Raw genomic sequence first — 25,180 nt, forward strand, 5'->3', positions numbered from 1 at the left:
GGAAAGCATCAGTGCTCTCAACTTTCCCTTCCTGCTGCCTGTGCTAAGGGATATTTAGGAAAAGTGGTTTGTGACCACTTGGCGTGGCTGGGTGGCTTTTTTCTGCTCGTTCCTCTGCACAGCCTCTGTGCTCCCCATCAGTGGCTGCTTCTCTTCCTTAATTCTCATTCTTGGGTTTGCGTGACTCAGGGCTGCTATGAGCTGTGCAGAGTCATTGCAGGAAAGATTTGGGAAGGATGCTCTAAATCCCAGAAGTGAAACCTATTCACGTGTGAGCCCTTGGTCCCTGGGCAGTGTCCCCAGAGAGGAACCCCTCTGAGAACCAGAGGTTTCCAACATCTTGTTTTGGTGGCTTCTGAGTGGCTGGGAGAGCCAGAAAAACAAAATAAGTTATATGGGATGGGAGACTAATTATTTTGAGATTTGTTAATTAATTACTTAATCTAAAAATTTATTCTAGTCTTCAGCAAGAGCAGCCTAGGAGAATCTACCAAGACCATGGGCACACAAACAAAAGTTGGCTATTGAATTTGGCACACTCCAAGGAGTTTTGTCCTGCCATGACCTCAGAGCTGTCTCTGGATTTTTCCAGAACTGGTGGCATGAAAATCTTGAATTGAAGTGGAGATTGAATTCATTGAATTAGATATACAAAGGAGTGGACAGCTGTACCTGGAGCTTAAAATATTTCCATGGTACTCAACAACCCAGTGTCTACCCACAATACCCATCTTTGTACATACCAGAGGAGACAGTAGAGAAGTGCTTGTAGTAGAAATAAACTCATTTACTGTCAGAAATCTGAGGTGTTTGCATGTTACAAAAATAAAAATGTACAGTCACTGTCATAAAACTCACCTTCTTTTTTTTTCTCTCTAGTATAAGTTAGTGCTTTTACAAACAAAAACAAAAAAGAGTCTAGAGCCAGATTTCCAGCTGGTACCTCTCCAAGTGCTCTGCATAGGCCAGTGGGATCACTTGGGATGGGGACCACAGGATGAGGGACACCCCTGATGGCACTGCCAGTGCTGCCAGGGTGGTGGCCAGCTCAGAGGGAGCTGGGATGTCCAAGCAGGACCAGAGGAGGAAACTTTGGGTATGTTTTTGTTGAATTATTCAGAGCACGGAGCGTGTCCCCGCTGCTTTTTGGCAAGGGTGGGAGGTGGGCAAGGCCTGGCCTGGAGTGATGTTTGTACCAGCTCAGTGCCCTGGCTGAATTCATTTCTCCCAGCTGTTTGTCTCGCCCCAGTGACTGTGCCATGACCCTCCCCATCAGGCCAAGCTCCCTCCACAAGAACAAAGGAATAAAGCTGCTGCCATGGTGCAAGGCCACTCTTTACCCAATCCTATCCCAAGCACACTCGAGGGTGGCATGAACCACCCTGCAGATGTCCTGTTTGCCTTTGCCTGCTGTGGTTGTGACAGTGCTGGTTGGGACAAGAGCTCCCCATTGGGGTGGGAGCACAGGAACTCCCAGTTAGCCCTGAACGGTCCCAGTCACCCGTGACTGAACACACCTGGTGACATCACCGTGTGCCTTTGTCTCCACCAAACTTCTCAAGAAGGAAGGATGGGAGAAGCTAAGGCCTGGGTCTAAGCCAACATCAGATGTGTTTGCCTAGTCCTGAAACAGAGCTTCTACAAAATGTGACTCGTCCAGTGCTGCAGCTCCAGCAATTTTCATTTTTGGGGGGAGGAATCAGCGTCCTCCTGGCAGGGAAACCACGGACCTGGGCTCTGGGCTCTCCAACCCAACAACTGCAGGGAAAAACACCAAGAGCACCTTCAGGTGAAATGTTCTGTGGACATTTTTTGCAAATCCAGGCAGAATGGGCTGAAGCTCAGCACCACCTGCAGCTCCTCAACTCGGGGTTTGGTGCTGGCAAATTTTGTCACCTCTGAGGGACAGCAATGGGACATGGCAGCGCTCAGCCAAGGGGATGAACTCAGGTTTTTGCTGCTGGGCTCGAAACATGAGTCACCAGGAAGGGGGTTAAAAAAAAATACATGAAGAGCTCACCTTAAATTTTAATGAGCTGGAGATGATTATTAACAGCCAGCAGCTGGAAGCTGCAGGTTCCTGAAAGCTTTTAAAGGGTGACTGCTGCTGTTGGGAAGCACTAATGGGTTTTTTGGAAGATGTTGGCCTCACTGGAGAAACCTACAGGGGACCTGCTGGATGGTACCAGTAAACTCCAGTGGGCTGCCACCAGGGCACTCCAGTGGGATGGAATGTCCATCAGGTTAGTGGGAAGGCAGCCCTTGGACAGGAGCTGGGAATCCCATCCCTGCTCTGCCAGCTTGAAGCTGGGAGAGCATTTCTGCAGGGATGCAAAGCTGTGGGAGACCCTTTCCTCTGTGGGTGATACTTGTCCTTGACATTTGCATCAAGCTGCTCAGCAGAACTGCAGCTGCCTCTCCTCATCCCCCCAAAGCCCTTCCTGCCTTGCCAAGGCACAGAGGAACTCCAACTCCCCCTGTGCCAGGCAATCTGCAAACAGAATTCTTTAGGGGCACTTTCTGCACACGGTGTTCTTGCTTGGGAAAATGACTCAGGGCACTCAGGGCACGATTTGTTCCCCAGATTTGGTCACCTCAGTTGATCAGAGGGGCAGCCTGGGATGCAGAGCCACAGACCAGGGTTCATGTGTGCAACCACAGCTGCACCTTCCTGAAAAAAGTACAGCAAAACAAGCAGAGCAGCGCGTTTGACACAGACCACGCCGGAGCGGGGGGCAAGCCCAGGCACCCCAAACACCCAAAGCCTCGGGCCCCAGAGCATCCTGTCCTCCCCTCACAGCCAGGACCAACCCTGCTGCTGCGGGGCAGAGCTAGGATTTCAGATCCTTGGAGAGCTGTGTGTCCGTGTCGCTGCTGGTTCCCAGGTGACTGTTGGGCACGATGCCCAGAGCCACCTCGTTCTGAGGCTTCCACGGCACTTTGTTGCCCGCAAACCTCATAAATCGTTGCCCTGCTAAGAAATACAAAATGGGATCCAAGCAGCTGTTGGTGCTGGCCAGGGGACGAGTCACCTTGTAGGCCAGGTTGATGGCGTTGAGGGTCTGGCAGCTCAGGTCCCAGCTCCGGAAGGAGTAGTACAAGGTACGGGTGACGTGGAAAGGAAGAAAACAAACAATGAAGACCACCAGGACGATGATGATCATCTTCACCGACTTCTTCTTGGAGCGGGACAGGCGGGAAATGCCCCGGGTGGGCTGCAGCAGCCGCCGGGCCATCAGGCAGTAGCAGACGATGATGACGAGGAAGGGGATGCAGAAGAGCAGCACCAGCATCACCGAGCTGTAAATGACGAACTGCCCGAAGAGCTCCTTGCTGGAGGTGTCGTGGCAGGTGATGGCGTCGCCCTTGGCGCTGGTGGTGACGAAGAAGAGCACGGGGCACTGGCACACCACGGTCACCAGCCACACGGCCACCGAGACCTTGCGCGCGTGGCGCACGTGGCCCCAGCGCAGCGACTTGAGCGGGTAGCAGATGCCCAGGAAGCGGTGGATGCTGATGCACAGCAGGAAGAGGATGCTGCAGTAGAGGTTGGTGTAGAAGAGGAAGCGCACGAGCTTGCACAGCCCCGCGCTGAAGGGCCAGTTGTCCCCCATGGCATAGTAGTAGACCAGGAGGGGCAGGGACACCACGTAGAGCGTGTCGCTTATGGCCAGGTTGAACATGTAGGTGGTGGAGGCGTTCCAGGTCTTGATCCTGAAGATGAAGGCGTAGAGGGCCAGCAGGTTGAGGAAGAGCCCCACCACGCACACGATGCCGTAGGAGACGGGCAGCAGGACGTATTTGAAGTCCTCGTCAAACACGCACTTGTAGGGGTTGTCATCTGTGCCACCCGGCTCCAAGGAGCTGTTGGTGACCCTGGTCCAGGCTGGAGGAGTTGTCAGGTTCTCCATCACCCTGGGGGAAAGCAAAGAGGCTGTAAGGACACAGAGACAATGGCTCAAGAGGGCAGCACATCACTGGCCATAGACACCACGGCCTCACGGTGTTGGTGACACAACTGAGCAGTCCCTGGCATGGAGGAATTACAGTCAGGTGGATGAGGTGAGTTTTATTCCACCTCTTTGCATCTGGAGCACAGAGGAAGAACTGAGCTGCTTTAAAGTCACCAACAAACCCCAGGCCAGATGTGGGACTCCACCTCAGAGCTCCTGCAGCCCAGCACAATGTCCCAAACTTTCCTTCCCACCAGGTTCACACAGAAATTTGCTCTCCTGCATCTCCGAACAGGAAAGATGCTCCATTCTGTGCATAACCAGCCACAAGGGGTGACTCAGCTGAGCACCACTAGAAATTCATCCTGCTAAATTCCAGGCAGAGAGGATTAGAAAGTGGAATTTCAGCGCGCAAACCTTGTGACCGTTTCAGAGGTCTTCAGCTCCTTCTGGTAGGGCAAACCTCATCACACCCTGTAATCAAACCTTGCCAAAAGAAGCAGGGTCTCCACCATCGGGGCTCTGGCTTGGCTGCTGATGAGGATGAGGGGTCTTTATTGGGTTTAGTGTTGGGCTGACAGTGGCCAGGTCACAGTCCTGCTTGCTGGCCTTGAGCCCTGCTTGTGCAGAGCTGGTTTCTGCACGGGACTGATTAGCTGGGAGGAGAAAAATGGCCTTGAAAGGGTCTCTGCAGACACACAGAGCCTGGCCTGTCTGAGAGGAGGGACAAGGGCCCTTTTGTGCCCTGGGCTCTGCTGACACACGATCTCTGAGCGAGCCCATGGGTCAGGAATCAAATTAAAATGCATTTCCTCCCTTCCCGTAAGAGGAGCCGGATTGGTGTCCCTGCTGTTCCCTGCCTTACGGGAAGCCCGTGGGAATGGGGGGTCACAGGGAGGCAAATCCAGCCCAGGAGCTCAGCAGCTCCTGCAGGAGAAAGGCTCTGAGGAAAGGTGCCCTTGGAATGAGCGTGTGGGATGTACCCTGGCCCAAACCTCACCAGGATTTCAGGTGGGAAAGAGCAATCCTGGTCTTTTCGGGTGAAGGGCTCAGCTCTAACTTGGTGCCACCATGCTGAGGGACAGTGTGGCCATGCCCTTTCTGGCAGAATAAACACCACATCCAGAGCTATCCCAACCCAGATGCTGTAGTAAAGGAGGCAAAGCTGCCAGCCTGGATGGTCTCTCACTAAAGTAAAGCATTTTGGTACTAAAAAGCACCTTGACAACTGCTTGCTGAGGGAGAGGGGATGAAGTGATGCTTCCAGCCCATCACCAGGGGATAATTTCAGTCCTTGCTGCAGGGCCTGGATCAAACAACCTGTCCAGAAGTGCACTGACACCATCCCTGATGATGTTTCCCCCATCCTGCTGCTTTCCCCTTGGAGCAGAGCAGGAACAGGGCTGGCTGAGGCTCACACTTCCCAAGGACAGGGGTGGAAACCACACTCACCCCCCAGCTAATCTGGAATATCTGCAAAACCCCAGTACAACTTTGGGAACCACTCTGTGACGAAAATCAGGAGCCAGCACTGTCCTGGCCTCGGGGTTTTGCTTCTCCTGCACTCAGCTCAGCTTTGCTCCCATCCTGCTCCCCCCGAGCCCTCAGCAGCGTGGCTGTGGATGGAGAGGGTTAACAGAGCTCTGGAAGATGGGAAAACATTTTCCAGCTGCTGTTCTCTGCAATTTCTTCCTTCCTTCCCTCTGAGCTGTGCAGCTCTGTGGCCAAGCAGACAGAGGTTGCCCACAGAGCTGGCAGCTGATGAAACGGGCTGGGCAGGCCACCGTGACCGAGGGAAGCCACACAAGATGCCCCAAAGGCTCAGGGAAGGGTTCCGGAGCACTGATGGGGGGAGATCACCCTGAACTCCAGCTCAGCTTCCCACAGGCTCCTGAGACCCCAGGGAGAAAACCCAGCCATGCTCCATCCCTAAGCCAAGGTGGGGAATCTCCTGTGCCTGGTCCCTCATCTCCACCTTCCGGACAAGGAGCAAACGGTGTTTGCTGCTTGGTTTGAATGCAGCCTGGTCCTCGCTGCCATGCTCTCCCTCCTTTCCCTTCTGGCAATGCAAAAGCCTTTCTTTCTCTCTCTTTTAGCCTCGTTTTGCCCAGAATCCCTAGGACAAAACGTGCTGTGTGTGCAGGGCCCGTGGCTGCAGTCCACCCCCTCATTGCATCTGCAGGGAGCTGGAGAGGCCAGGCCAACCAAGGCACGTGAGGGAACAAGGGCTGGCAGCTGGCACTGCCCTTTGCTGTGCCCACGGGTGCCGCAAATGCCAGCTGTGACTCCCCCAGCCCCAGGATGAGGGGAGGGAGAGGAACCAGCAATCCCTGAGCATGCCAAGCGGGATGAACACTTCTGTGATGCCCAAAAGCAAACAAACCACGATGCTTTGGTGAGAACCACCTGCATCTGCCCCATCACTTCATCTCCTGGCCCCTTCTGAGGTCACAGTGGGAGGCTTTTCCTCTGGCATTGACCAGGCACAGCTTTTTGGGTGCCATCCACTCACAGTTTCCTCCGTGCTGAACCACGTGCAGGTTGCAGTACCTGGGCCATCCCTCCCTCTGCAGTGTGGACCCGTTTATCCCATGAGTTTATTCCCAGAAAACCTCAGTGCCAGAGGATGAGGGCAGCACAGGAGAGCAGCCTGGGCAGATCACTGCCCTCAAATACAGCACCCACAGGCACGTGCACGTGAAGTCAGCATCCCAAAACGCTCCTGTAACTGGATCTGCAGGGATACTTGGATCAGGCAGCAGGGGAGAGGAGGGGGCTGTCATGGGAGAAGGTCACGGGCAGCTGAGGGATGGGCAGCACTCCACAGGGAGCCCACGGGATGGGCACTGAAATCCCAAGTAAAGGCCTTGGCTCCTGATTTCTGCCCCATTTTCCAGCATTCCCAGTGCCATCCCAGCTGGAATTTGCCAGGCAGCAGCAAAGTCACTGAACACAGCAAAGAGCAACCAAGTCACGGCTGCGATTAATACGTTTTCACAGGGGGCTGATGAGGTTTAATTGGCCTTCCCAAATAATTAATGTGGATTAATTTCCCAGCAGGACCTCACAGAGGCAGCCCTTGGTGGTGTCACAGCTCCCACTGTTTAATGCTGAGGCTGAAACCACGATCCCTTCATTCACCACATCTTCTCCCTGACTGCCTTCCAAAGGACACGTGGAGAACGTGGGTGTTTTCCCTGCCCTCATTCTGAGGCATTGCCTGGACTCATCAAAATCCTCGCTCAGGACCAGGAACCACTCGAGACTCTGGCAAGCAAAACGACCTGGGATCGTTTATTATAGGTGGCCATTGAATCTTAGTATGTATTGTATAGGTGGCCTTTGAGTTATAGTGAAATCTATGTATTGTGTAAGTGGCCTTGCCCCAATCCTAGTTGTTCTAGATGGGCTGCAGCTGTGGCCAGTGAAGATAACTGGGATAAAAGGGGGTGGTTGGCTGGTCAGGGAGAGTCTTGGAGGAGCCCTGATGGAGAAGCAGGAACTGGACTACTGTGAGGAGCTGTGTGTGAGGAAACCACCCAGAAGGTATGGGACTCTAGAAATATGATAACAAAAATAGGATAATAACAGTTTTTCACTGCTCTGGCGCTGTGGTTCCGAGCCTTTGTGACCAAAAGCAAACAGGGAAGGTGTCTGGGTGCTCCCGAGCCTGTCTGCTTGGAGCTGTGAGATGGGATCCGAAATCTGAGCCTGCCCAAAGTGCTGCTTTCCATCTGCCCTTTCCCTTGGATCCTGTCTGCCACAGTGACCTTCAGAGCCCTTCTCCTCCAGGCTGGCCCCATCCACCAGTGTGGGCTGAGGATCATCCCCAGCGCTTCTCCCCAGCAATCCCAAGGCAAGGCACCCCAAAATTCATTTCCAGCTTTAAGGGGCTTTATCCATCTCCCTGCCAGGCAACATCCCTCCTTTATCCCTGTTTACCCCTTCCTCCATCCCCAAAATAGCCAGATCGCCTCAATTAAAGCAGAACCTTGCAAAGAATCTCTGTTTCTGTCCCTACAAAAAAGCAGCTTTGGAGGGCAGCTCCACTCCAGGAATGCTGCCTCAGTTTCCCCTCTTGTCAGCAGGCTGAGAAACAGTAGAGTTGAATTTGTTTTCTCTGTGAAAAATATTTTTCTGGGGGTGTTTTGGTTTCCTAGAGGGTTTTTCAGTAACTTCATCCAAGCTAAAAAGGGAAGAGAAAGTCTGGAGAAAAAAATGTAACGAGTTTAAAAGAACTTCATGACTTTGTTTGAAGGTCAAATAAAAGGTTTTGCTTTGAGAGAAATCCCTTCCTCTGGGAATTTCTGGTTTCCCCCAAGGAACTCCCTGAATTCCTCCCTGAATCCATCTCCCTTCCAGCTTTTGCTTCCCTGGGGGTACCAAAACCTCCTGCCTTGCTCCACACCACAGGGAACCAATTGAGATTAATCAAATCTGTGGCTTTACAGTGAATTGAGAAAGCATTAAAACCAGCAGTGACAATGGTAATTAAGGCCACCTTCACTCAGTAGAACCTGACTCAATTCCCAGCACGGCAGAGCTCTGGGGATGGGTCCTGCTGGAAGCAAACAGCAACCCTGGCCAATATTTAATATTTAATCCCTTCACCAACACTTCCCTTCCTGCTTCGGCAAGGGTGATGCTCCCTGCCTGTTTTTCCCTGCTGTGGGATAGGGGCAGATCCCATTTGACCCCTCAGACTTCCAGTTTTACTAATTCCATGGGGGAACCTGAGCACTTAGGCTCCTTTAGGCTTCCTGGAGGTACAAGGCGGTGTTTGTGTCAGGAGTTTGACTTTGGTTTTGCCCTCCATGACCTTTAAATGCCCACAGGAGGAAGCAACAGTCAGAGGGAAGAGTGTGGCACCAGTTTCTGGCCGATTTGGTGACCCTACAAGCTCCGTATGTGGGAGAAAGGACATTTCCATGGAGACCTCCCATCCTGCTGCCCACACCACGGGAGTCACAACCACCCTGGAGAAACCAAAGGCGCTCAGGGGACAACCAGGACAACGCAATCACCGTGGCACCAGCAGAAAAAGGACTTTGGGGGACGCATTTTTTGTCCCATGGAGGCAGGAGCGTCTTTGCTGCTGGGTGGTTCCCAGCCAGGTTTTGGTGGGGGCTGCCCGGCAGCACGCTCGGCTGCCAGAGAACTATTCGTGGCTTTGGCTCCCTGTCAACAACCCGAGATAAAAATCGCGCTGGGCAGAGACAGGATAAAGTCACTCAGTGCCACGACCCGTCAGAAATCCTTTTGGGGCCTTTATAACCCACTAAGCCCCGGGATGTGGCTGTGCTTTGGGGAACGGAGCGTTTTGGGGTCTCTCTCTTTGCATGGAGCCCCCCAAACTATCAGCCACCTGTTGTTTGAGGGAAAACAAGAGTAATTTGGTAGTAATGATACGGCCCAAATTTGGCAGCAATGACCATCCCCCAGTGCTGGTGCCCCCAGAGCTGGGTTTGCTGCTCCTCACCTCGTGCACAGGAAGGCAGCGGGTTGCCAAGTGGCTTTTGCAATAAACTGATAAGCAAACTGGAACAGAAAGAGAAATGGGATGTTTTGCCCCAAAAGTTGTTCCTGCAGCGGTGTCAGCCAGTGCCCAGCTCAGGGATGAAGGGTGTTTGGGGTGTTAGGAGCTGCTAGAAGGAGTCAAACAGTTTGAAATGAGAGTGTCACCATTGCAGTGTAAATTAAAACACTCCCAAAAGAAATTACATAGGGAGCCCAGCATGCAAAGAGGTGGAAAAACACACGGAGCAAAGCAGGGAGTCAGCTCCATGGTTTAACCTGAGCTGCAGGAAATCACGGACAAACAGCCAGAGAACTCCCCGGGGAAGGGAGAAACTCAGCAGCAAAGACATTATTGTGAATTAATGCATAAAAAACCCAACAATTCAGGCGAAGAGGAGCAGGAGGTTTCCCTGCGTGCCCGTTCGTGCCAGCACCCGCCCAGGCCAGCGTCTCCCTGCCGGCTGCGGGTCCCACTGCCCCATTTGGGGCACTTTGGGGCTTTTTTAGGGGCACTCCGGGCAGAACCTGGGGGTGACAGGAGGAGAGCCGGGGTTGGGCTCGGTCCATGCCGTGCCCAACGCCCTGCGCTGGGTGCGCTGTGTCACCCAGACAGCAACAAGTGCCACCGCCACCTCCGTGAGTACGTGCGTGTGTGTGTGTGTGCCCCCTATTCGTGTATGTGCATGTCCTCTGTTCACGTGTGAGCATGTCCCTATTCATGTGTGTGGGTGTCCCCTACCCATGTGTGTGCGTGTCCCCTTCCACCTCCCGTGCGTGTCGCGTCTCCCCCATGTGCGTGTCCCCATTCCCACCCCATTCACGAGTTTCCCACACCACCCTGGAGGTCGCCTCCCGTCCTTCCTTGTCGCGGGCACCCCCGCATCCCCCCAGGATGCCCCCCACGCTCCCCACCATGGTCCCCCCGCTGTCCCCCGCCCGCCGCAGCCGCGCTCACCGGGCGATGCCGAGCCGGGGGCTCCGTGCCGGGGTTCAGCGCCGATGGCCCCGCTCGGGAGGCCGTGCCATGCCCGGCTTTGGTCCTTCCCCCGCCCCGGTGCCGCCTGTCCCGGTGCCGCCCGTGCCGCGTGTGAGCCGGGCCGGGGCCGCGCCGCCCTCCCGGCGCTGGGAACGGGGCTGGAACGGGGCAGGACCGGGGCCAGAGCTGCCCCGCCCGGGCCGGGACCGCCCCTTCCCCCGGGGACGGGACAGGAGCGCTCTCTCCTCCCTGGATGGGAACGTGCGTGGGACCGGGACCGCAGTGCGGCCGCCCCTCTGTTCCCCTCCGGAAGGCGCTGTGGATGGGGTCGGGATTCGGGTCCGAGCGGGATCCCCCTGCCTGCCCCGAAGTGTGGATGGGAGCGGGATTAGGGACGGAGCGGGATCCCCCTCCCTGCCCCGGAGTTTGAGTGTGGATGGGATCGGGGCTGGGCACCGACCGCTCTCCCCTTTCTCACCCGGGAATGGGACCGGGATTAGGGCTGGGATAGGAGATATCCCTCCCTCCACCCTCCAGAAATGGGAGCATGGATGGCATCAGAATTGGGACTGACTCTAAAGATAGCTGATTGCCCCCCAAATACTCCAGAAATGGGAGCATGGATAGCATCAGAGCTGAGACTGACACTGGAGACAGGTGATTGCCCCCCAAATCCTCCCCCGGGGATGGGGCCGGAGTTAGGACAAGGACAGGACCCCTCCCACCTTCCTGGCCCGGGAATGGGACCATGGATGGGTCTGGAGCTGGGGCTGAGACCGGACTCACTTCCACTGATGCCAGGGCTGGGATGTTGGGGCATTTCATCATTGCTGTGTCCAGGAGGACACGGCAGAAGCTTTGCTCGAGGTTTGCTCCTTGCTGTGCCCTCTTTGCCCTGCTGTCCCCACAGAGCCCTGCAGGAAGCTGAGGAGGCCACCAGCACCAGCAGCACCTTCACACCCTGTCCTCTCCTGCAGGTGCCCGAGGGAAGCAGCGGCCAGGTCCAGACCAGCTTTCCTCCTTCATCTGGGTGAGAAACTTTGAGATTTTGGGGCTGGGGGAGCAGGCACAGCCCCAGGGGATGACGTGCAGGTGGCCCAGCTGTTTTCCACCACCACGAGCCCCAGTGCTCCCCCGAGCATTCCCCATCTGTGTCCCTGGGTGACAGCCAGGTCCTCCTTCCCCTGCTGGATTAATTCCATCTGGGGGTCCTTGGGCCCCCTGGCTGTGCTGGGAGGGCACAAAGCCCCTGATGAGGAGGGGAAGGACACCAATGGCATCTATTACTCAGCAGCAGAAGGTGGCAGCTGGCTCAGGAGGCTTTGAGAGGATATGAACTCCTGGCATGGACACAGCGCTGCTGCAGAGCTTTTGCTCACGGACCTCCATGCCAGAAAAGAGCAAAAAAAAAATAATTCCTGTTTCCTTCTTCTGATGTAATTTGTTTGAGGAGGGAAAACAATACATCACATCGCAGCTATTTGGGGCTGATAAGGGAGGAAGGACAGGCTTGCTGCCTGCCCAGAGGGAGGGAGATGCCTGAGTGAGGCTCAGCCGGGTGCCCTGGCTGCTGAGCCCTGCCCAGCCCATCCCTCCCGGGTTTGGAAACGCTTCCTGGGCAAAGGCTGGGCTCACCCAGCCACAGCACCTTGTTTTTACCCTCCAAATCCTTCCCCTGCCAGGGAGGGATGATGCCCAGGGGTGGTGGATGATGCCCAGGGAGCTGTTGCTGTCCGTGCAGGAGCTGTGACCCGTGGGGTGATGCTGCTGCTCTCAGCATCCCTTGCCTGGCACCATCTCCCCCAGCCTGCTCCTCCAAGGTCTGAGCACCTGCAGCTCTTCCTGTGCAGGATGGAGCCAAACAGCTCAAAAACAAGAGGCAGGCTCATCTGCAGGGGTGATTACTGATGGCCAGGCCGGCTGCGAGGGCTGCTTGAGGAGATGTTTCTCTAAAAGCTTCTTTGGAGCAGGGAGGTGTCCCCTGGAGAGCCCTCTTCCCATCAGACCTTTCCCCAGCCTGGTTGAAGTCCCAGCAGCTCCCAGCAGGCAAGAGCTTCCCAGCTTCACTGCCCACTGCAAGGAAAATCCTCTCCTTTCCCTTTTTTACTTTTTCTCCTCTCGTTTGGGCGTGAGGGAGATGGAAGGAGGGCATCAACCCTAACCCACCTTGCTCATTTCTGTCCTATCACCCAGGGCACCCAAAACCAGAGCCTCCCCTGCCCCAAATCTCCCTTTCCCAGCTCCACAGCAGCCCAAGGAGGAGGCAGATGTTTTAAATCCTGTTGAAAAGCCACTGGTTTGTGCAGCTGCATGCAGAAGACAGAGGCAATACCCGGCGAGCCGACCTGGAAAGCAGCCCCACGTTTCCCTTTGCAGCTTCATTTTTCAGCCCTTTTGGCAGCCCAGCAGGTTTCTAAGACACTTTCAAAACATTCCCATGTTGACTAGCAGGCAGGAATGTGCTACAGGAATGGGTGGACCGGGGAGGTCAGGCTGGCCACAGCAGAGCCTGCACTGCACCCATGGGTGCAGCTCAAACACACAGAGACACCGGCGGGAGTGCTGGCATGTGTCAAATCTCCTTCTTTTCTGTGCTTTATTTTGTTTTTAAAGCCTTAGGTGCAGCAAGCAAGGCAATTGGGGTGTGTTGGGCTGAGCCTGCAGCCCTGCCCTGTGTGACTGGGCTGGCAGCAGGGACATCCATGGGAGCTGATGTGACCTTGCATCAGGATGATGCTTGCAAAGAGGCAAGGCATTAGGAGCTGCCTGCCAGGCCCTAAACACAAGCATCCTGTTGTGGCCAGAAGTGTTTGTGCTTTTAGGAAGACCATAAATAAATAAAGCACCTCACCCCAGGGCAGGTGTGTTAAAATTAAAATTAACCCATAGGCTGGGGCTGGGTGTGCTGTGGGTTCCCAGGTTTGGTTCTGCTCTGCAGCCTGTACAGGGGGGTGTCACAAAAAAGACACAAAACTCAACAAGGACAGCTGTGGCAGGGTCACCTCTGCTTCTGCTGGCCTCATTGATGGCTTTCTTAGGAGCAGAGATGCTGAGTTTTCTGCCAGATTTCATGACACTTCCTCTTCCCCTGGGACTGCCTTGAAAATAGTAAATAAGGCAGATTTAAAAAAAAAAAAAAAAGGCAAACAAACCCATTCAAGGTCTCATTCAAGAGGGTTTGAGCAAGCTGAAGCAGCAGGAGCTGCTGGAAGAGGTGTCCTGGAGGACAGAACTTGCTGCTGGGGGAGGTTTTGCAGTGATTCTGGCATTCAATAACACAAGTAAACAAATTTCCTCAAATCAAATCCTCCCAAAACCAGCAGCATCCACATAATGGTCCTGGCCTAAAATAGTGCTAGGGGTTCCCAAAGAAGGCTCTTTTCTCCTCATTTCTCTATTTGCAGAGCTGCTGGGGAGCTGTGCAGGGGTGGCCCCAGCTGTGCCCGGACCCCTGGCAGCAGCTTGGGATTCAATGGGCATGGGCAGCTGGATTTGGGGTCCAATCACCCCCAGATTTTGTGGGGTTACAGCTTGGCTGACCCACCAGCAGCTCAGCCTGGGGTCAAACCCAGCCTGGCACCATGATGGGTTAACTCCAGCTGCAGATTGGTTCAGGGGATGGAGTGGCAGGGCCCCCATGGCATCCCATGGCTCCCATTTTCCACCTGATCCTCATGGAATCCGCAGCAAAGAAAAGCCCCAGAGGGTTCAGGAGCAAGTTCCCATTGGTGCTGGAGAAAAACCCATCTCCCAGTAGTTCTGTGGGCTGTTGTTTTTGCTCCCAGCTCCCAGCAGTGAGACCAGCACAGGGTCCCACCCTGGAGCCTCTTTGTTTTACAAAAAACAAAACACAAACTTGTCCTCACTACGGGACTTTTGACATCACTTCCTTCCCCTTCTGCTCCAAAGAACCTTTGTGTCCTCGGGGAGATTCCCTCAGAGACACCCCAGGGATGGCCCTGGGCCCCAGAAAGCCTCAGCTCCACACAAGAGGGGGGATCCTTAGATCCCTATCCAGCTCAGCCCCATGAGGCCAGTCCTGCCTGGAGCCCCCTTGATGTCCATCTAAATTAAATTCACATCAATTTTATTCAAAATTCACTTCAAATGAGTGAAAGAATCACACCAAGTGTCTCCTCAGAGCCCAGACTGATCATGTGGGGATTGGAGAGATGGGTCAGGATGGGGAGGACACCATCACACCTTCCCAATGTCCCTGGGTCACCCATCCTGCTTTTTGCCTTTTGGGAGAAGGTTGGTGACATCCTCCTATGGTCCGCCCATCCTTTAGCAGCTTCCCCATGGATACAAACCCTGTTGGAAGAAAAACAGCATTAGATCTGCTTTGACTGTCAATACAAATAATGGAATCATAGAGGCTGGAAAAGACCTTAAAGATCATCAGGTGCCACCATTCCCCCAGCACTGCCAAGGCCACCATTGACCCATGTCCCCAAATGCCACATCCACACAGCTCTAAATCCCTCCAGGGATGGGAATTCCAGCACTGCCTTGGGCAGGAAAACCTCCCTGCACAGGATGGATGCAATTCATCTTCTCTGTTTTAAAATCCCCTCCATCATCATTATTTTAAAATAGCGTTTTCCTGCATTTTTTTTTTAACACACCAATTAGACCCAAAGTGGGCTCAGGAGTGCAGAGCTCTGTGACCAACCCCAGTTTTCCTGGCTGGAGCAGCGAGGGAAGGTGGGAGATGATTGTGCCCACATGGATTTGTCCCAGCCCAAAAAGGGAGCCCAGCCCTGAGGAGTCCTTGTCAGGAGGCCAATATTGTTATCTAGGTTCTGGCTGGTGTTGCTCCCCTGGACCTGTGCCACTGCAGTTAGAATATCTCTCCCACCACTCCCAGCATGGAAAGGTCACGTTCCAGAGATTAATCCGGAGTCTCCCAGGCCGCCTCCTTGGCTTGGGATCCCTGCTGGGAGTGAAAGCCTTGGGATGCTGGGTGTGCACTCCAGGCCTGGACATCCCCTGGCACCAGCACCATCCCCCAGGAGCTGGGCATGGAGCTGTGGACACTTCTGAGCTCAACAGAACCCAATTCCCCACGTCCAGTGGTTAATTCCATGAAAATGTGCTCCCAGCCCTCCTGGGAAGTCCAAGTTTGCACAACAAGCTTTGGAGGCATCCAGTTTGCTTGACAGATCTCACAGCTGGTCCTGCACTTGGTTTTTGTCCAAACAAGTCCTGGAATGACAGGAAAGGGTTTCCAAGTTAAATACAAGAGGAGAGTGATTGGGTGCTTGATGAAATCAGTGAGGCTCTCTCTAAATGAAGGATAAGTTGTGCCTAAGGAGCAGAGATGTGTGGGCAAGGAGAGAGGCAAGGGGAACAGGAATGCCATGATCCCCAGGGACAGAGGGGATCAGTCTGTGGCCCAGGAGATGGAAGGACAGACAGACCTGCTGTGTGTCCTCCCTCTGCAGAGACCAACCCTCACACCAGCATCATTTCCCAGCTGGAAAATGGAGCAAACCTCAGCATCCAAATGTGCACAGAGCAGCTCAGGACAACACAAGGGTTCCTGTCCCATCTCCCAGGGCTGCTCCTGGGTTTTCCAGGAGAGGTGATGGTGCTGCTCCCTGAACTGCTGCCTTGGTTCTCTCCTCGTGGTGGGGACACCTCTTTGAGGAAGCCTTGGCTATCCTGGCAGCACTGCTGGCACAGACAGCACTGACATTCCAGGCTGGGGAGAAGGGAAAATGTCCCACCACAGGCAGCTTGTGTGACCTCTGTCCTCAGGGCTTTTCAAGGCCGTGCTGAATAAAGCCCTGTACAACCTGAGCTGCCCCTGCCATGATGAGGAGGTTGGACTGAGACCTTCTGAGGTCCTTTCCAGCCCAGCTTATCCTGCCCTACTCTGATCCAAGGATCCCAAACACTTCAGTGATGGAGCAGCATCACAGCCTGGCTCCTGTGGCTCTGTGCCCTGAGCTGTGGGTCTCTGTCACAGACTGGGGGAGTTGTGGGGCCAGCAGAAGGTCAGATCCCTTTGTTTTGGCTTCCACAAGACATTCCATGAAATCCAGTGTGTCTGGGCTCAGAACCCTCCAGCTGGTGACATTTAATGGCAGCTGTCGTTAAAACAGAACCACAGGCTCATACAGCACCAAGAGAAGCTCACTGTCACTGGGATTTACCTTTTCCTTGGTTAGGGAACCCTCTGAGGAGGACCTTTCCCTCAGCCAAGAGCCTGCAGGTGTTTCCTGATGATTCCGGGCGTGGGGACAGCCCAAGCTGTCCCTTTCCATGAGTCAGCCGTGGGGTGTCCACAGCAAGGTTTGGAGGCACAGATGGAACCCCCAGGGCTCTGGGGGATTTTTAGAACAAACAGATCACCTGATAAGAAAACCCCAGGCAGGGATAATTTTGGGAGCAGGTATTTTCCAAGGGAAGTGGATGGAGATTTCTCTGCAGATAGATAATCACCAGGGAGAGGGATTGCCTCCAGCTCACACAGCCGTGAGTCACTCACCTTCCTGTGGCTGCATTGGCACTCCATGGACCTCTCCCTTGTAAGGAGGCCACTATTTTGGGATACAATGCTACAATGCTCTGCTTCTTCCCGTGTCCCTCAGGGCCCGCAGCGAGGGCTGGGGCATCCCCAGCACAATGGGGACCCTCCTCAGCACCCTGGCTCTGTGATTGCTGCCCCACCGTGGCTATGCAGCCATGGCAGCTGCTGGGAGCAGGGGGAAAAGTGGGCACAGGGTGCCCAGAGCAGCTGTGGCTGCCTCTGAATCCCTGGCAGTGCCCAGGACAGGGCTTGGAGCAGCCTGGGATGGTGGAAGGTGTCCTTGCCCATGGCAGACAGGGGATACAGGGCAGGATTGTGGCACCAGCATCCACAGGAGCTGGGGCATGAGCTCTGCACCACATCCTGGCCTCCTCAGAATAACTGAGGCTGGGAAGTCTCTGCTCCAAGCCTGACCTTCAGTGAGGTCGGGTTTTGTCTAGTACAGGTTTGGCTGCCTCCAAGGATGGAGATTTTCCTGCTCCTCCCAGCTCCTCCACCAGCCCTGCCTCTCTCAATCCATGTTCCCCAAGCTTGTTCTGCTCCCAGCCTCCCTGAGCACTCCCATTCCATCGTGCAGGTGGCTACAGGAGCGATGGGGGCTGTTCAAGGAGCTCTTGAGCCTGCCCTGGCCCTGCAGGACTCCCTGGAGCGTGCAGGAGAGGATCTCCCTCAGTGGGACATGGCCTGTGCGGGACCAGCAGGCCAGAGCCAGGCCCGGGGTTAACCCTTCACATCCCTCCTCCTCCTCCAGCTGCCAGTCACCTCCTGCTGGGTGAGGACAGCCCTTGGGCCGTGTCCCTGTGACATTCTGGTGTCACCTGGTGTGCCCAGGATGCCAGTGAGGAGTGAGCAGACCCTTAGGGAGAGGTGGGATGAGGGGATGCCACAGGGGGCTGACAGAAACATGGGTAAGGCAAAGGGCTCAGCGAGATCAGAAGCAGGGTGGCCCAAGGGACAGCCTACCCCTGGGAAATGCCTTTTGTAAGGGAAAAGGGATGCTCAGGAGACAAAAGATGTTCCCACATCCTGCACTCCCGGGCAGTGCTTCCTTGGTGCCGGATCCGTCTCAGCCGGGGCACGGAGCCGCTCTGTGCCAGCAAAGCTCCCCTCAGCTTTGCAGCTGTGGGGTTACCCCATCCTGCCCACCCTGCTGTGCCCCCCAGGCGCTGTCCCAGGGCTGCCCAGGGCGTTCCCGGCTCCGAGGGCTCCGCGTGGTGCCGCGTTCCAGCCCGAGCCGGGCACGCCATGGCCGGCAGCCAAGCGTGGCACTGCCGGTGACTCAGAGGGCTCTGCAGCACGGCCGGCCCTGCCTGGCACTGCGGGCAGTCTGGGCATGCAGAGCAGCTAGTGTGGGCAGCACAGCCTGCCTGCCAAGCCAGCAGCAGCAGCAAGGGTGGAAAATCCATGTTTTGCACGGTTTAGGTGCATCCAGGGCACGCCTGGGAGAGCTGGGGCTTGGTGCTGTGGTTTGGGTCCTGCAAATGCTGGCCAGATCATGGAATCATGGAATGGTTTGGGTGGGAAGGGACCTCAAAGCCCATCCAGTGCCACCCCTGCCACGGCAGGGACACCTTCCACTGCCCCAGGCTGCTCCAAGCCCTGTCCAGCCTGGCCTTGGACATTCCAGGGATCCAGGGGCAGCCACAGCTGCTCTGGGCACCTGTGCCAGGCCTGTACATCCTCACAGGGAACTATAGTAGGATTCCTAGTAAAATATCTGTATTGTATTTGAATATCTGCATAGGCCTTGCCCTGATGAGCCCTGGTTGTTGTAGATGGGCTGCAGCTGTGATGTCCTTCATTGGGCTGCAGCTGTGGCCAGTGAAGATAACTGGGATAAAAGGGGGTGGGCTTGGCCAGGCAGGGACAGCCTGGAAGGGGCCCTGGCCTGGAAGCAGCAACAGGCAGAAGGAGAAGTCTGTGTTGTGAAGAGCTGCCCCCAAGGAATATCACTGAGAAGGTATGGGACTTTAGAAATATGATAACAACAGGGGAACAATTCCTGCCCAATATCCCGGTTAACTCTGCTCTCTGCCAGTGGGAAGCCATTCCCTGTGTCCTGTCCCTCCAGGCCTTGTCCCTATGCAGCTCTCCTGGAGCCCCTTTAGGCCCTGCAAGGGCTCTGAGCTCTCCCCAGAACCTTCTGCTCTCCCCCAGCTCTCCCAGCCTGGCTCCAGAGCCCTTCTCCTGAGCATTTTTAAGCCACACATTCCCAGATAGCCATCTTCTCTCTGAAGGGCCAGCATAAAGCTCAGCCAAGCTCATGTTTATGCCTCCAAGTGCTGGGACTTTCCAGATTTGAGATCTGCATTTGTGTGGATGGGCAAAGCAAAAGGATTAAGTATTTCATGGAGTTCAAAGCCGGCACAAATTCTTGTTTCATTTCTCCTGTGACTCAGAGATGAACACTCACTGCCTGGCATGCCTCTTGTGTTTGCCATTGTTCCCCATCAGCTGTTCCTGGGGAAAAGAAGCCTTTCCCAGGGCAGGAGCAATGCCCTCAAAGCAGGAAAAGCAATTTTGGTTGGAAAATCACAGGTCTCCATAATGGAGAAGGGCTGGTTTTATGCAGGTGATGTATAAGCCTAGCTGCCAGCTCAGCCGAGCCCATGTGAGATTATTTAGAATTATTTAGATTAAATAATCAGCAGATTCTAAATAATTCTGTGATTGTAAATAATCAGCTGATTATTTACAATCACAGAATCATTAATGTTGGGAAAACCCTCTAAGGTCATCATGCCAACCATTAACACTTACCCTCTTGTGTTCACCTCTAAGTTTTGTGCCCTAATTCAGTGCTGATAATCCACTAGGGTTGAACAAATTGATTTTTGGGACAGCATCATGAGGCTCTTCTCTGCCTTTTGATGAGAAACCAGCGCTGAATTTGTATTTGTGAGGGGCTTGTTGCTGCTTTCTGATGCTCAGGCTGAAAACAGCAATCCAGGCTCATAGGAAACTCAAACCACTCAACAGATCTCCATTTTTACATTGGGATATTAAATTAGGGGATTGCTTGTTGCTAAAATGCTTTGAGTGGTAATTACAGCCATAATGCTCCAGCAGAATAAAAATCTCTGGGGCCCTTTCTTATTCTCTTTCACATTTTGGGCTTTTCACCTCTCAAAGCCTCACCCTCCAAAATAACGTCATTTCACTGGCACAAACAAGCATCAGAAGAGGCAAGCTGGCAGGAGTGGGGCTGATTTTTGTGTTTTTGTTCATTTACAGCAGGGATAAAGCAGTTCTGCCCTCAGGATGGAGCTCTGTGGTCACCTTGCTTCAGCGAGCAGGATGCTGCAGCCCAGGGCATCATCTCTGGGAAACAGAGAGGAATAGGAATTACATCAGCTGGAGACACATCAGCACATCGCCCCCACCACTTCTCCTTCAATCAGGAAGTTTTGGTTCCCCTTTGTGGGTGAAGATCCAGCTCTGAACCGACGTTTCTCCCACACCCACCCCCTGGAACGTGCCAGGCCACGCACAGAATGGGCAAAAAAGTGCTGAAATTGGCTGATGCCACACTGTGTCCAGTCTCACTTCCTTCCTGGCCCTGGCAGAGGATGGGTGACTCCAAGATCTGCATGGCTGGTGACCTCTAAGGCCACACATTCATCTCCTGATGTAGGACAAAACTCTTTCTGTCTGCATCAAGGAGCTCCCTCCTCATCCAGGTCCAGCCTCCTTCCAAAGGAGATTTCTCAGGAGCTTCCTCTCTGTTCCCTTTAAAGGCACCCATTGTCAGGGAAGCCTTGACAGAGACACCTTTTGTTTGGGAAAAGGGAATCTGTGTAGGATTTTTACCTTTATTCTTCACCATGAATGGCACATAGAAGCTGTGCCTGGCCCTGGATCCCTGGAAGTTTCCAAGGCCAGCCAGGTTGGAGGAATTTGGTTTAGTGGAAGGGAGTGGAACTGGATGGGGTTTAAGGTCTTTTCCACAAAGCATTTTGTGATTCCATGGTTTGAGGCTGCATCCAGATCCCGAGGTTTGCAATTCCCCTTGGCAGAACAGGAGCCAAGGTTTGCAATTCCCCTTGTCAGAACAATAGCCAAGCTCCCAGGCCCCAAAGCTGGGAGTGTTTGAGGTTGGAAAGGGCTTTTCTTCAGCTGCTGCCCCCCTGGCTGCAGGGAGAGAGGTGGAAAAGGGGATTTTTGAGGGTGGCCGGGGTGAATGGAGGTGCCTGCATGAGGAAGCACCCAGAGGAACCCAGTGCCAGGGTGGAGGGGATGGCTGGTGCTGATAACCAGGGCTGGTGGGGATGTGGCACAGGGAAGGAGCCATCCCTGTCCAGCCCAGCAGCTGGGGGCTGATACAGCCCCTGTGCAGCTGAGCCCCAGGGAGAGAGGGGCTCTGATAAGGGCAGGGAGCAGCCAGGGGCTCCATCTCCATCCTCCTCCCACCCTGGAGCTCAGCCAGCTCTTCCCACAGCATTCCTGACCCACACACAGCTGCTCTGGATGTGCCCTGTCCTTGCTGACATCCTGCATGGGTGCAGAAAGCAATTCAGCAATCCCTTTCCCTCCCAGCCACACAAGAGCCTTGAGCCCTGTGAAACTCCTGGTCCCCAAAGCTGCTCTCAGACACATCTTTGTGGAAAATGAACTCCCTTCAGGTGCTTGTTCACTCTCTGTCCAAGGCAGACTTTTTCTCAGCTGCCCTGGAGCGATCACAGAATCACGAAATGGGTCATGCTGGAAGAGACCTCAGAAATATAAAATTTCTAAGGTTGGGAAGGACCTGCTAGACCACAAGTCCAGCCATTACCCAGCACCACATTTTCACCTTTAAACCACATCCCCAAGTGCCACATCTACACATCTCTGAACTTCCAGGGATCCAGGGGCAGCCACAGCTTCTCTGGGCACTCTGTGCCAGGGTCTCACCACCCTCACAGGGAGGAATTCCTGCCCAAAATCCCATCTATCCCTATTCTCTGGCAGTGGGAAACAATCCCCCCATGTCCCATCACTACAAATCTTGTCCAAAGTCCCTCTGGAGCACCCTTGGAGCCCCTTTAGGCACTGGAACAAGCTCTCAAGTGTCCCTGGAGCCTTCTCCTCTCCAGGCTGGAGATTGAGGAGACCTTATAGGAGATCCAATGGAAGCACTCAGGATACTCAGCCCTCCCCATCCTGCCCTCCACACGACACCATCCACCTGCAGATAAAAATGGGAGCAGGCAGGGATGGCCCTGGCTGGGGACAGATAATGCCGGGATCACAGCAATGTGCCCTGGCCAGTTTTGGGTTACACATTAACAGAGAAGGGGGAGCAAAATGCTGAAGGTGACGCAGGCAGGGGATTTATAGCAGGGCTGCCCAGTGGACAGCCTCATCCTGATGGGCTCCTGGCAGCAGCAGCTGCTCTCTGGGACCTGGCACACTGAGAATTTTGGGGTCAGAGCCATCTCCAAAAGGCCAGAGCCAATTAGCAGCAGGATTTGTCAGCATGGCAAACTTGTACTCCCAAGGAAAGTGTGGGAAATCAAATGGGGACTGTAAGAAAGATGGGGACAAACTTTAAGCAAGGCCTGTTGTGATGGTTTTAAACTAAAAGAGAGGAGATTTGGTTTAGATACCAGGTAGAAGTTTTGATAAAAAGGGTGAAGAGGTTCTGGCACAGGGTGCCCTGAGAAGCTGTGGCTGCCCCTGGATCCCTGGCAGTGCCCAAGCCAGGCTGGACAGGGCTTGGAGCAGCCTGGGACAGTGGATGGTTTTATATCAGCAGTTTTATATCATCACATCCACTTCAAAGCACCAAGAAGCCCCTGGATAGCCTTGGAAACACAGCCCCACTGGGATGGGACAGAGGGCAGACACCGAGTCCTGCTCCAGATGTGCTCACATCTGGTCACATGCAGCCAGGGAGAGAGCAGGAGAGCTGCTGGTTCCTGGAGGAAGACAAAGCCCATAAAGCTGCCAAGCGTCCCTGCTCAGAGATATTTACACTCGCAACGTGTTCTCATGGAAATTAATCCCAGGCTCACCCCTGCAGGTATGGTAAACACGGGGATGAGGAATGGGGAGAGGCCAGGGCAGCAGGGAGAGGGGAACAGAGCTGGCTGGGCGTACCAGCCTTCCCGAAATGCGGTGGAACAGGCCCTGGCAGGGTTGGCAGGGCTCCCTTCCAGCCTGGGTGGGCATCCAGCCCCCCGCAGCCATCCCAAGGGGTGCTCCCACCCCTGGAGGAGGCTGATCCATCCCCTGGGCTCCCCGACAGCTCCCTCCAGGGCTCCTCAGCCTGTTGAATGAAGCAAGCCCCACGGAGCAAGGAATTCTGTGCGTGGGGGGAAATGCATCCATCGTGCCCTGTCAAACTTATTCTCCCCCATCCATAGAACTCCTGCATGCTTTATGAATCTTGTCCTCCCCCCCATGTGTTTTCTTTCCTCTTTCTCTTTATGTTTTAATACTTTTTAATGTTTATTTCCTGGCAAAAGGCAGTGAGCAATGCCAGTCTCTGAGCTGTCACCTGTCCCCATTCCCTGGCTGTAGGATCAGTGTGATCTGCATCCCCATGGCACCCCCACGTGGGGAAAGCCTGGAGCCTCCGGACCCAGCCTGATGTTCTCCTTTCCATGGAGGGAAGGAAGGCTGGAAACACCTCCTCAGTGCCACCATGAGCTTTGAAGGCCCTGAAGAAACACTCAGAACAGAATTGTGGATGTCAGATAATGGTAAACTCAATTTTTGGCTTTGCCTGCTCATGGCAGTGATTTGAAACATTGTGACATTATGGTTAATTTTTCCAGATAATTTTGTCCTTTATTTTTTTTTTAATACTTTTATTCACTTTTTCCTTTTCATTTTTTTATTCTTATCTAGATATGATCTTAGATGAATTTTCCAATAGAAATGAATTTGATTCTATGTGTGTCTCTCTCTCAATATCTCTATGTGCGTGTCTCTCCCAATCATTATATCCATTAAGCTTTTCATTACTTACACATCCATTTAAGTATAAAATAGGTTTTTATACATTTATATATTTCCACACACAACACAAAATAAATATTCCTATACCAGAGAGCTGGGGAGGGACTTTGGACAAGGGATGGAGGGACAGGACAAGGGGAAATGGCTTCCCACTGCCAGAGGAAATGGATGGGATATTGGGAAGGGATTCCTGGCTATGAGGGTGGGGAGGCCCTGGCACAGGGTGTCCAGAGAAGTTGTGGATACCTGGAAGTGTCCAAGGCTAGGTTGGACATGAGGTCTTGGAGTAGCCTGGGCTAGTGGAAAGTGTCTCTGCCCATGGGCAGGGGTGGAACAAGTTATTTTTTTCAGATTCCTTCCAACTAAGCCATTCTGGGATTCTAGGACATTCCTAAACATCCATATTTTCTGCAATTAAGTATCATAGATTCCTGGATTTCCCTGGAGAAAGCTCCTGTGCTGTCAGTCCCCTCCCTCCATGGTTTCTACTGGTGAGCATACCCTTCTGCCAGGAGCATCCCGGTGAGCCCAGTGGGAAAAATCCACAATATCAGGGAGCAAACCTTTCTTCCAGGAGACTCCTGTGAGTCCAGTGGGCAAAATCCAGAATATCAGGGAGCAAACCCTTGTGCCAGGAGCGCTCCTGCCAGCCCAGGGGCCAAAATCCATGTGTGGAGGAGCCGCTGTGCCAAGGCCCCAGCAGCCGGAGCTGCCTCGCGCGTTAATCACGGGCCCGGTGCAGGTTCCAGCTCGCTGGATTCTGCTTGTCCTGGCAGCCAAGAACCCTCCAACACATCGTGGTTTTGTGCTTGAAAAGGTCTAAAGCCCTGCAGGGATTAAATTCAGGTGTGAAGAATGAGCAGGCAGCAGCCGCTTGGGAGCCGCGATCCAACGCGCTGCCTTCGCCTGAGGATGGGAATCAAGGGAGCTCCGTTCCCTAAGGTTCCTCTCCAAATTTTGCTTTTATGGCTAAATTCTTCTTTATTTATTGAATTTTTTTTCTTCTGGATGAGGGAATAAGCTGCTGTTTTCAGCTGTGGGTTGTCACCATCAGCTGGAATTTGGCTCTTGGGGTTTCCAGCCTTGATGTCTCATCTCTTTTGGGGTTCCCTGAGAGGTGTGTGTTGCTCTGGGGCTGTATTCTGCACCCTCCTTCATACAAAATGAATTAAAGTGAAATGAAATGAAATAGAATGAAATATAATGAAATTAAATAAAAATAAATGAAATTAAATGAAACAAAAATGAAAT

At 53.8% G+C, this 25,180-nt stretch overlaps 1 protein-coding gene and 1 long non-coding RNA gene across 3 annotated transcripts; one reads left to right on the forward strand and one right to left on the reverse strand.

The window, feature by feature from the left end:
• Positions 1-758: 758 nt before the first annotated feature.
• On the reverse strand, positions 759-10,697 carry P2RY2 (purinergic receptor P2Y2). Its single transcript, XM_074530914.1, has 2 exons — positions 10,426-10,697; positions 759-3,915 (listed from the first exon to the last, which is right to left on the reverse strand). Exon 2 carries the CDS (start codon positions 3,909-3,911, stop codon positions 2,832-2,834), a length of 1,080 nt encoding a protein of 359 aa, XP_074387015.1. The 5' UTR covers positions 3,912-3,915; positions 10,426-10,697; the 3' UTR covers positions 759-2,831.
• LOC141726250 (uncharacterized) lies at positions 9,683-13,586 on the forward strand. 2 transcript variants are annotated; one of them, XR_012577565.1, is made up of 3 exons: positions 9,683-10,110; positions 11,424-11,476; positions 13,060-13,586. It is a non-coding gene; the product is annotated as an uncharacterized LOC141726250 (long non-coding RNA). The 2 variants fall into 2 exon arrangements; XR_012577566.1 differs by having other exon boundaries at positions 9,683-10,106.
• Positions 13,587-25,180: the final 11,594 nt, after the last annotated feature.

The sequence above is a fragment of the Zonotrichia albicollis genome, chromosome 2 (genome assembly GCF_047830755.1).
Source record: "Zonotrichia albicollis isolate bZonAlb1 chromosome 2, bZonAlb1.hap1, whole genome shotgun sequence".
NCBI lineage: Eukaryota > Metazoa > Chordata > Aves > Passeriformes > Passerellidae > Zonotrichia > Zonotrichia albicollis.

Excerpts from the sequence above, each read along its gene's own strand:
- P2RY2 (XM_074530914.1), bottom strand. The coding sequence starts at position 3,911 with ATGGAGAACCTGACAACTCCTCCAGCCTGGACCAGGGTCACCAACAGC.